We start from the raw sequence: 12,833 nt of genomic DNA on the forward strand, positions 1-12,833 counted from the left end.
GAGGATAGGGGCAGTATTTTCACTTTGGATGAATTGCGTGCCCAGAGTGAACTGCTCTGTCCTAGATTGCCAATATATGCATATTATTATTACTATTGGATAGAAACCACTCTGAAGTTTCTAAAACTGTTTGAATTATGTCTGTGAGTATAACAGAACTCATAGGGCAGGCAATCTTCCAAATTCTGCTTTACTGAATATAAGATCAGCGTCAACTCACCATCAGTATGACCAAGAATATGACTTTCGCGAAGTGGATCCTGTGTTCTGCCTTTCAACCAGGACAACGGAATGGATCCCAGCCGGCGACCCTAAAAAATGACTTCGTAAAAGAGTGAAACGAGGTGGTCTCCTGGTCAGACTACGGAGGCGGGCACATCGTGCCCCACTTCCTAGCATTCTTCTCGCCAATGTCCAGTCTCTTGACAACAAGGTTGATGAAATCCGAGCAAGGGTAGCATTCCAGAGGGACATCAGAGACTGTAACGTTCTTTGCTTCACGGAAACATGGCTCACTGGAGAGACGCACCTCGGATGCGGTGCAGCCAGCGGGTTTCTCCACACATCGCGCCGACAGAAACTAACACCTTTCTGGTAAGAAGAGGGGCGGGGCGTATGCCTTATGGCTAACGAGACGTGGTGTGATCACAGAAACATACAGGAACTCAAATCCTTCTGTTCACCTGATTTAGAATTCCTCACAATCAAATGTAGACCGCATTATCTACCAAGAGAATTCTCTTCGATTATAATCACAGCCTTATATATTCCCCCCCAAGCAGACACATCGATGGCTCTGAACGAACTTTATTTGACTCTTTGCAAACTGGAATCCATACATCCTGAGGCTGCATTCATTGTTGCTGGGGATTTTAACAAGGCTAATCTGAAAACAAGACCCCTAAAATGTATCAGCATATCGATTGTGCCACCAGGGCTGGCTATCAAACAAGCTAAGCGTCAGTATAGAGACAAAGTAGAATCTCAATTCAACGGCTCAGACACAAGAGGTATGTGGCAGAGTCTACAGTCAATCACGGACTACAAGATGAAATCCAGCTCAGTCACGGACCAGGATGTCTTGCTCCCAGGCAGACTAAATAACTTTTTTGCCCGCTTTGAGGACAATACAGTGGCACTGACACGGCCTGCAACGGAAACATGCGGTCTCTCCTTCACTGCAGCCGAGGTGAGTAAAACATTTAAACGTGTTAACCCTCGCAAGGCTGCAGGCCCAGACGGCATCCCCAGCCGCGCCCTCAGAGCATGCGCAGACCAGCTGGCCGGTGTGTTTACGGACATATTCAATCAATCCCTATACCAGTCTGCTGTTCCCACATGCTTCAAGAGGGCCACCATTGTTCCTGTTCCCAAGAAAGCTAAGGTAACTGAGCTAAACGACTACCGCCCCGTAGCACTCACTTCCATTATCATGAAGTGCTTTGAGAGACTAGTCAAGGACCATATCACCTCCACCCTACCTGACACCCTAGACCCACTCCAATTTGATTACCGCCCAAATAAGTCCTCAGACGACGCAATCTCAACCACACTGCACACTGCCCTAACCCATCTGGACAAGAGGAATACCTACGTGAGAATGCTGTTCATCGACTACAGCTCGGCATTTAACACCATAGTACCCTCCAAGCTCGTCATCAAGCTCGAGACCCTGGGTCTCAACCCCGCCCTGTGCAACTGGGTACTGGACTTCCTGACGGGCCGCCCCCAGGTGGTGAGGGTAGGCAACAACATCTCCACCCCGCTGATCCTCAACACTGGGGCCCCACAAGGGTGCGTTCTGAGCCCTCTCCTGTACTCCCTGTTCACCCACGACTGCGCGGCAACGCACGCCTCCAACTCAATCATCAAGTTTGCGGACGACACAACAGTGGTAGGCTTGATTACCAACAACGACGAGACGGCCTACAGGGAGGAGGTGAGGGCCCTCGGAGTGTGGTGTCAGGACAATAACCTCACACTCAACGTCAACAAAACTAAGGAGATGATTGTGGACTTCAGGAAACAGCCGAGGGAACACCCCCCTATCCACATCGATGGAACAGTAGTGGAGAGGGTAGTAAGTTTTAAGTTCCTCGGCATACACATCACAGACAAACTAAATTGGTCCACTCACACAGACAGCATCGTGAAGAAGGCGCAGCAGCGCCTCTTCAACCTCAGGAGGCTGAAGAAATTCGGCTTGTCACCAAAAATACACAAACTTCTACAGATGCACAATCGAGAGCATCCTGGCGGGCTGTATCACCGCCTGGTACGGCAACTGCTCCGCCCACAACCGTAAGGCTCTCCAGAGGGTAGTGAGGTCTGCACAACGTATCACCGGGGGTAAACTACCTGCCCTCCAGGACACCTACACCACCCGATGTTACAGGAAGGCCATAAAGATCATCAAGGACAATACCCACCCGAGCCACTGCCTGTTCACCCCGCTATCATCCAGAAGGCGAGGTCAGTACAGGTGCATCAAAGCTGGGACCGAGAGACTGAAAAACAGCTTCTATCTCAAGGCCATCAGACTGTTAAACAGCAACCACTAACATTGAGTGGCTGCTGCCAACACACTGACTCAACTCCAGCCACTTCAATAATGGGAATTAATGGGAAAGGATGTAAAATATATCACTTGCCACTTTAAACAATGCTACCTTATATAATGTTTACATACCCTACATTATTCATCTCATATGTATACGTATATGCTGTACTCTATCATCTACTGCATCCTTATGTAATACATGTATCACTAGCCACTTTAACCATGCCACTTTTACACGTTTACATACTCATCTCATATGTATATACTGTACTCGATACCATCTACTGTATCTTGCCTATGCTGCTCTGTACCATCACTCATTCATATCTTTATGTACATATTCTTTATCCCCTTACACTGTGTAAGATATTAGTTTTGGAATTGTTAGTTAGATTACTTGTTGGTTATTACTGCATTGTCGGAACTGGAAGCACAAGCATTTCGCTACACTCGCATTAACATCTGCTAACCATGTGTATGTGACAAATAAAATTTGATTTGATTTGATTATCACAGGGGACAATGTTAGGACTTATCACTGTAAAAATAGTTAAAGTAGAAAAGGGAAATTAAATAAATTTAAATATGGGTTGTATTTACAATGGTGTTTGTTCTTCACTGGTTGCCCTTTTCTTGTGGCAACAGGTCACACATCTTGCTGCTGTGATGGAACACTGTGGAATTTCACCCAGTAGATATGTGAGTTAATCAAGATCGGGTTTGTTTTTCAAATTCTTTGTGTATCTGTGTAATCTGAGGGAAATATGTCTCTCTAATATGGTCATACATTGGGCAGGAGGTTCGGAAGTGCAGCTCAGTTTCCACCTCATTTTGTGGGCAATGTGCATAATGCCTGTCTTCTCTTGAGAGCCATGTCTGCCAACGGCGGCCTTTCCCAATAACAAAGCTATGCTCACTGAGTCTGTACATAGTCAAAGTTTTCCTTAAGATTGGGTCAGTCACAGTGGTCAGTTATTCTGCCACTGTGTACTCTCTGTTTAGGGCCAAATAGCATTCTAGTTTGCTCTGTTATTTTTGTTAATTCTTTCCAAAGTGCCAAGTAATTATCTTTTTTGTTTTCTCATGACTCGGTTGGGCCTAATTGTGTTGCTGTCCTGTCACTTCCTTTTAGGTGGTTGCAGAATTTAACGTCTCTTTTCTGGATTTTGTTAATTAGTGGGTGTCGGCCTAATTCTGCTCTGCATGCATTATTTCGTGTTTTACTCAGAGGATATTTTTGCAGAATTCTGCATGCAGTCTTAATTTGGTGTTTGTCCCATTTAGTGAATTCTTGGTTGGTGAGCGGACCCCAAACTTCACAACTGTAGAGGGTAATGGGTTCTATAACTGATTCAAATACTTTTAGCAAGATTCTAATTGTGTTAGAGGAATTCTAAATTCCTATATGTTTTGTAGCCAAAACCAAAATCACACTCTATCTATTTCAGGATAAGTTGTAAGTTTATCATTTTACATGAAATAGATCGAGACCAATCTTAAAAACAAGTTCAGCGTTTATTCTCGAAGAGTACTGACCCAAAATACAAAGAACATTACATTTTAAGGAGAGAACATAAAATGATGTCATCAGTTTCTCACACTCTCTCCGATCCACACAATAGCGCAGTGTCTTTAGTTCTGGAGACCGTCTTCTACTCCCCTCATAAAACAAACATTCCAATCTGTCTAAAAGATATCATTTATTCTCCACTAATGGAACATCAAACAAACATTCCAATCTGTCTAAAAGATATCATTTATTCTCCACTAATGGAACATCAAACAAACATTCCAATCTGTCTAAAAGATATCATTTATTCTCCACTAATGGAACATCAAACAAACATTCTTACCTGTCTGGAAGGATATCATTTATTCTCCACTAATGGAACATTCTTACCTGTCTGGAAGGATACCTGCCCTCCTTCTCCCTTTTGCAAGGTACAGACAATTCATTTGTTTTACCTACATTTACCTAGTTTAACCAAGAACCCACACATTTCATACCACAACATAATAGTATTAAAACTTAATGGTTCTAAAAGAAATGTATACATAATTAATCATTTCAACTATAATTTCCTCCAACAAATTGGTATGTAGAATTTTCTGTTCCTTTTGATGCCATAGAAGGCCCTTCTTGCCTTGTCTTTCAGCTAGGTCACAGCTTTGTTACCTGTGGCGTTGATGTTTAGGCCGAGGTATGTATCGTTTTTTTGTGTGCTCAAGGGCAACGGTGTCTAGATTTTATTTGTATTTTGGAACAGCATTATTTTTGTCTTACTGAGATTTACTCTCAGGGCCCAGGTCTGACAGAATCTGTGCAGAAGATCTAGGTGCTACTGTAGGCCCTCCTTGGTTAGGGACAGCAGCACCAGATCATCAACAAACAGTAGACATTTGACTTCAGATTCTAGTAGGTTGAGGCCGGGTGCTGATAGAGGGTTGGGCTTAAGTACAGCTTAAGCTGCATCCCCCGTCTCACCCCACGGCCTTGTGGAAAGAAATGTGTTTACTGCCAATTTTAACCGCACCCTTGTTGTTTCTGTACATTTACAATGTATGTGCGCTCTACACTACTTTCTCTACTTTCTCAACATTTCTAAATTGAGTCAAAAGCTTTTTTGAAACCAACAAAGCATGAGAAGGCTTTGCCTTTGTTTTGGATTGTTTGTTTGTCAATTAGCATGTGAAGGGTGAAAATGTGGTCTGTTATATAGTAATTGGTAAGAAGCCAATTTGACAGTTGCTCAGTACATTGTTTTCACTTAGGAGAGCTACGAGTCTGCTGTTAATGATTATACAGAGCTCTCTCTCGCTCTCTCTCTATATATATATATATCTCTCTGAACCTCCCTTTCTCTCTATTTCTGCATCTCTTCTCTCCAGCCCCCCTGCTTCTGTCACACGCATGTTTCACACCTCAGTCCTTCTCAGCACAGAGGAAGTATAGATGGGTGTAGAGGAGAGGTGGGTGGGGGGGATAGACAGGCTACAAGTCACTAGACTTTAGAGAGAGTTACTGTTTGACACGCTGAGATGGAACGCACCTGTCGTCTACTCTGTGAGTTTAAATTATCTATATGCTTTAATAAATATATGGTTCAATATCTAGATATAGTTTAATATCGATACAGTTTCAAATGTATATGTTTAAATATCTGTATGGTTTAACATCTTTAGTTTAATATCTATATACCTTAATAACTATATTAATATCTATATGGTTTAATATCTATATAGTTTAATATCTATATAGTTTAAAATCTATTAGGTTTAATATCTATTAGGTTTAATATCTATATGGTTTAATATCTATATAGTTTAATATCTATATAGTTTAAAATCTATTAGGTTTAATATCTATTAGGTTTAATATCTATATGGTTTAATATATATATATGTATATATTATATATATATACACACATTAATATCTATATAGTTTAATATCGATACAGTTTAAAATGTATCGATATTTTGGTTAAGTGTGACGAGGTTGGGTATGTTCGTTTTTGTATTGTCTAGGGGTTTTTGTGTAACTGAGTTTTTGTTAGTCTAGGTAATTGTATGTCTTTGGTGGCCTGAATTGTTCCCAATCAGAGGCAGCTGTTTATCGTTGTCTCTGATTTGGGACCATATTTATGTAGCCATTTTCCATAGGGTATTTGTGGGTTCTTGTCTATGTGTAGTTGCCTGTCAGCACTCGTTTATATAGCTTCACAGTTTGTTTTATTGTTTTTGTTAGTTTGTTCAGTGTTCATTTCTCTGATAAAAGACAATGTACACATACCACGCTGCGCATTGGTCTCCTCCTTACGACAACCGTGACAGAATGGATTAATAACTATATGGTTTAATATCTATGGTTAAATATATATATGGTTTAATATCTATATGGTTAAATATGGTTAAATATATATATGGTTTAATATCTATATGGTTGAATATCTATATGGTTTAATATCTATATGGTTTAGTATCTATATGGTAAAATATCTATATGGTTAAATATCTATATGGTTAAATATGGTTAAATATATATATGGTTTAATATCTATATGGTTGAATATCTATATGGTTAAATATCTATATGGTTTAATATCTATATGGTTTAATATCTATATAGTTTAATATCTATATAGTTTAATATCTATATAGTTTAATATCTATATTGTTTAATATGTACAGTGGGGAGAACAAGTATTTGATACACTGCCGATTTTGCAGGTTTTCCAACTTACAAAGCATGTAGAGGTCTGTAATTTTTTATCATAGGTACACTTCAACTGTGAGAGATGGAATCTAAAACAAAAACCCAGAAAATCACATTGTATGATTTTTAAGTAATTAATTATCATTGTATTGCATGACATAAGTATTTGATCACCTATCAACCAGTAAGAATTACGGCTCTCACAGACCTGTTAGTTTTTCTTTAAGAAGCCCTCCAGTTCTCCACTCATTACCTGTATTAACTGCACCTGTTTGAACTCGTTACCTGTATAAAAGACACCTGTCCACACACTCAATCAAACAGACTCCAACCTCTCCACAATGGCCAAGACCAGAGAGCTGTGTAAGGACATCAGGGTAAAATTGTAGACCTGCACAAGGCTGGGATGGGCTACAGGACAATAGGCAAGCAGCTTGGTGAGAAGGCAACAACTGTTGGCGCAATTATAAGAAAATGGAAGAAGTTGAAGATGACGGTCAATCACCCTCGGTCTGGAGCTCCATGCAAGATCTCACCTCGTGGGGCATCAATGATCATGGGGAAGCTGAGGGATCAGCCCAGAACTACACGGCAGGACCTGGTCAATGACCTGAAGAGAGCTGGGACCACAGTCTCAAAGAAAACCATTAGTAATACACTACGCCATCACGGATTAAAATCCTGCATCGCACGCAAGGTCCCCCTGCTCAAGCCAGCGCATGTCCAGGGCTGTCTGAAGTTTGCCAAAGACCATCTGGATGATCCAGAGGAGGAGAAGGTCATGTTGTCTGATGAGACAAAAATAGAGCTTTTTGGTCTAAACTCGACTCGCCGTGTTTGGAGGAAGAAGAAGGATGAGTACAACCCCAAGAACACCATCCCAACCGTGAAGCATGGAGGTGGAAACATCATTCTTTGGAGATGCTTTTCTGCAAAGGGGACAGGACGACTGCACCGTATTGAGTGGAGGATGGATGGGGCCATGTATCGCGAGATCTTGGCCTACAACCTCCTTCCCTCAGTAAGAGCATTGAAGATGGGTCGTGGCTGGGTCTTTCAGCATGACAACGACCCGAAACACACAGCCAGGGCAACTAAGGTGTGGCTCCGTAGGAAGCATCTCAAGGTCCTGGAGTGGCCTAGCCAGTCTCCAGACCTGAACTCAATAGAAAATCTTTGGAGGGAGTTGAAAGTCCGTATTGCCCAGCGACAGCCCCGAAACCTGAAGGATCTGGAGAAGGTCTGTATGGAGGAGTGGGCCAAAATCCCTGCGGCAGTGTGTGCAAACCTGGTCAAGAACTACAGGAAACGTATGATCTCTGTTATTGCAAATATTAAGTTCTGCTTTTCTGATGTATCAAATACTTATGTCATGCAATAAAATGCAAATTAATTACTTAAAAATCATACAATGTGATTTTCTGGATTTTTGTTTTAGATTCCGTCTCTCAGTTGAAGTGCACCTATAAAAATTACAGACCTCTACATGCTTTTTAAGTAGGAAAACCTGCAAAATCAGCAGTGACAAAATACTTGTTCTCCCCACTGTATATGGTTTAATATCTGTATGGTTTAATATATATATATATATATATATATATATATATATATAGTTTAATATCTATATGGTTTAATATATATAAATATATATATACCTTAATATCTATATGGTTTTATATACAGTGAGACAAAAGTATTTAGTCAGCCACCAATTGTGCAAGTTCTCCCACTTAAAAAGATGAGAGAAGACTGTAATTTTCATTATAGCTACACTTTAACTATGACAGAAAATGAGATTTTTTTTCAGAAAATCACAATGTAGGATTTTTAATGAATTTATTTGCAAATTATGGTGGATAATAAGTATTTGGTCACAGACAAACAAGCAAGATTTCTGGCTCTCACAGACCTGTAACTTCTTCTTTTAAGAGGCTCCTCTGTCCTCCACTCATTACCTGTATTAATGGCACCTGTTTGAACTTGTTATCAGTATAAAAGACACCTGTCCACAAACTCAAACAGTCACACTCCACTATGGCCAAGACCAAAGAGCTTTCAAAGGACACCAGAAACAAAATTGTAGACCTGCACCAGGCAGGGAAGACTGAATCTGCAATAGGTAAGCAGCTTGGTTTGAAGAAATCAACTGTGGGAGCAATTATTAGGAAATGGAAGACATACAAGACCACTGATAATCTCCCTCGATCTGGGGCTCCACGCAAGATCTCACCCCGTGGGGTCAAAATGATCACAAGAACGGTGAGCAAAAATCCCAGAACCACACGGGGGGACCTAGTGAATAACCTGCAGAGAGCTGGGACCAAAGTAACAAAGCCTACCATCAGTAACACACTACGCCGCCAGGGACTCAAATCCCGCAGTGCCGGACATGTCCCCCTGCTTAAGCCAGTACATGTCCAGGCCTGTCTGAAGTTTGCTAGAGAACATTTGGATGATCCAGAAGAAGATTGGGAGAATGTCATATGTTCAGATGAAACTAAAATATAAAGTTTTGTTAACTCAACTCGTCATGTTTGGAGGACAAAGAATGCTGAGTTGCATCCAAAGAATCTGCATGGAGGAATTATTAATTAATTAATTATTAATTATTTATTAATTAATATATTCCACCATAATTTGCAAATAAATTCATTAAAAATCCTACAATGTGATTTTCTGGATTTGTTTTGTCTGTCACAGTTGAAGTGTACCTATGATGTCCCTATGATGAAAATTACAGGCCTCTCATCTTTTTAAGTGGGAGAACTTGCACAATTGGTGGCTGACTAAATACCTTTTTGCCCACTGTATGTATATTCATATATCTAATTGTTTTAGATTAAGCTATTTCATTTTTCATTTTGTCTTTTAAAAACATTTTCTTATATTTTCATCTTAAAAAATATTTGATAAAATAAAATATTTAATTTTGCGTGTCATACTACTACATTTAACAACACAGAAATGGCAAAAAAGACAGTCAAAAAATACATCATGAGGAATAAGGTTTTGGAGAGTCTGTTCTATATTTAGGAGATAAGAAAGCTCAGGAAATATATATTTTAGTTTTTTGGACACATATTTAACCCCTTATTTTTGTTGGCACAAAACTACCTCCATACTACCATTCATTTGTATGGGTTAGCCGAGTGCCGTCACACTTGTGGGCTTCGTAGAGAGCACCATCGTGTTTCTGTCTCCCTCTCCATAGCAGGGTTGTATTAGTTTGTAGCTGAGAGTCTCCTCTTTCCATAGTGGGGTCATATTAGTTTGAGCTGATAGTCTTCTCTTTCCATAGTGGGGTCATATTAGTTTGTAACTGAGTCTCCCCTTTCCATAGTGGGGTCATATTAGTTTGTAGCTGATAGTCTTCTCTTTTCATAGTGGGGTCATTTTAGTTTGTATCTGAGAGTCTCCCCTTTCCATAGTGGGGTCAGATTAGTTTGTAGCTGAGAGTCTCCCCTTTCCATAGTGGGGTCATATTAGTTTGTAGCTGAGAGTCTCCCCTTTCCATAGTGGGGTCATATTAGTTTGTATCTGAGAGTCTCCCCTTTCCATAGTGGGGTCATATTAGTTTGGAGCTGAGAGTCTCCTCTTTCCATAGTGGGGTCATATTAGTTTGTATCTGAGAGTCTCCCCTTTCCATAATGGGGTCATATTAGTTTGTAGCTGAGTCTCCCCTTTCCATAGTGGGGTCATATTAGTTTGTAACTAAGTCTCCTCTTTCCATAGTGGGGTCATATTAGTTTGTAGCTGAGAGTCTCCCCTTTCCATAGTGGGGTCATATTAGTTTGTAGCTGAGAGTCTCCTCTTTCCATAGTGGGGTCATATTAGTTTGTAGCTGAGAGTCTCCTCTTTCCATAGTGGGGTCATATTAGTTTGTAGCTGAGTCTCCCCTTTCCATAGTGGGGTCAGATTAGTTTGTAGCTGAGAGTCTCCTCTTTCCATAGTGGGGTCATATTAGTTTGTAGCTGAGAGTCTCCCCTTTCCATAGTGGGGTCATGTTAGTTTGTAGCCCAAACGGTTCGGACAGAAGTTGGCACATCAGCTGTACTGACTTCAGATGAGTCTCTGAGACTCGTGGGGTCGTAGTCTCCCCTTTCCGTAGATCAAAACACACTTTCCACCGCAAATGCAGAAGGCCGACAAAGACAGATGCTGTGGATTGAGATGTAGTGATAGTTTTCTCTGTGTGTTTCAGTGTTAATATTATGTACCATAGTGATAGTTATCTCTGTGTGTTTCAGTGTTTCAGTGTTTCCATCATGTACCGTAGTGATAGTTCTCTCTGTGTTTCAATGTTTACATCATGTTCCACAGTGATAGTTCTCTGTGTGTTTCAGTGCTGTTGAGTACACTGGTATACTGTCGCCTCGGACAAGGTGGAGGTGAGTACATTAATCTATATTCATCACCTGTTCTATAATAGTAACATTTCTCTTTATTTCTAAATTAATTATTTATAGCTAAAACATTGAGGAAAATGTACTTAATATGACTGTGATAATTCATTGCAAGTCGCTCTGGATGACTGAAATGTCAAATGTAAATATAACTATGTGTCTGTGTTGTGTGTTTCCGTGGCTTGTGGTTTGGTTTTCTGCATTGGCTTTGTTGTACAAACCCCATTTATCTCTCTGTTATGGCTGCATGAGTGTTTTTGTTTCCTTTCCTTTGCTTGTGGTTTTCTGTGACCCAGCAGTCTCTATCTCTGTACCCCACTACTGGCAGACCTGATGGTTTTCTGTGACCCTGCAGTCTCTAGCTCTGTACCCCACTACTGGCAGACCTGATGGTTTTCTGTGACCCTGCAGTCTCTAGCTCTGTACCCCACTACTGGCAGACCTGATGGTTTTCTGTGACCCTGCAGTCTCTAGCTCTGTACCCCACTACTGGCAGACCTGATGGTTTTCTGTGACCCTGCAGTCTCTAGCTCTGTACCCCACTACTGGCAGACCTGATGGTTTTCTGTGACCCTGCAGTCTCTAGCTCTGTACCCCACTACTGGCAGACCTGATGGTTTTCTGTGACCCTGCAGTCTCTAGCTCTGTACCCCACTACTGGCAGACCTGATGGTTTTCTGTGACCCTGCAGTCTCTAGCTCTGTACCCCACTACTGGCAGACCTGATGGTTTTCTGTGACCCTGCAGTCTCTAGCTCTGTACCCCACTACTGGCAGACCTGATGGTTTTCTGTGACCCTGCAGTCTCTATCTCTGTACCCCACTACTGGCAGACCTGATGGTTTTCTGTGACCCTGCAGTCTCTAGCTCTGTACCCCACTACTGGCAGACCTGATGGTTTTCTGTGACCCTGAAGTCTCTGACAGTCTCTATCTCTGTACCCCACTACTGGCAGACCTGATGGTTTTCTGTGACCCTGCAGTCTCTAGCTCTGTACCCCACTACTGGCAGACCTGATGGTTTTCTGTGACCCTGTAGTCTCTAGCTCTGTACCCCACTACTGGCAGACCTGATGGTTTTCTGTGACCCTGCAGTCTCTAGCTCTGTACCCCACTACTGGCAGACCTGATGGTTTTCTGTGACCCTGCAGTCTCTAGCTCTGTACCCCACTACTGGCAGACCTGATGGTTTTCTGTGACCCTGCAGTCTCTATCTCTGTACCCCACTACTGGCAGACCTGATGGTTTTCTGTGACCCTGCAGTCTCTAGCTCTGTACCCCACTACTTGCAGACCTGATGGTTTTCTGTGACCCTGCCGTCTCTAGCTCTGTACCCCACTACTGGCAGACCTGATGGTTTTCTGTGACCCTGCAGTCTCTGACAGTCTCTAGCTCTGTACCCCAATACTGGCAGACCTGATGGTTTTCTGTGACCATGCAGTCTCTGACAGTCTCTATCTCTGTTCCCCACTACTGGCAGACCTGATGGTTTTCTGTGACCCTGCAGTCTCTAGCTCTGTACCCCACTACTGGCAGACCTGATGGTTTTCTGTGACCCTGTAGTCTCTAGCTCTGTACCCCACTACTGGCAGACCTGATGGTTTTCTGTGACACTGCAGTCTCTAGCTCTGTACCCCACTACTGGCAGACCTGATGG

At 41.8% G+C, this 12,833-nt stretch overlaps 1 protein-coding gene across 2 annotated transcripts in view; it reads left to right on the top strand.

The window, feature by feature from the left end:
- Positions 1–5,538: 5,538 nt before the first annotated feature.
- The window catches only part of LOC135529656 (Fc receptor-like protein 5), a 53,787-nt gene continuing 46,492 nt past the window's right edge, over positions 5,539–12,833 (top strand). For both annotated transcript variants that reach the window (XM_064958275.1, XM_064958277.1), the window contains exons 1-2: positions 5,539–5,624; positions 11,119–11,163. In XM_064958275.1, the coding sequence (XP_064814347.1) occupies positions 5,600–5,624; positions 11,119–11,163 (70 nt within the window). In that variant the 5' untranslated portion in view covers positions 5,539–5,599. The remainder of the gene's footprint in view (positions 5,625–11,118; positions 11,164–12,833) is intronic.

The sequence above is a fragment of the Oncorhynchus masou genome, unplaced genomic scaffold (genome assembly GCF_036934945.1).
Source record: "Oncorhynchus masou masou isolate Uvic2021 unplaced genomic scaffold, UVic_Omas_1.1 unplaced_scaffold_1197, whole genome shotgun sequence".
NCBI classification, from domain to species: domain Eukaryota; kingdom Metazoa; phylum Chordata; class Actinopteri; order Salmoniformes; family Salmonidae; genus Oncorhynchus; species Oncorhynchus masou.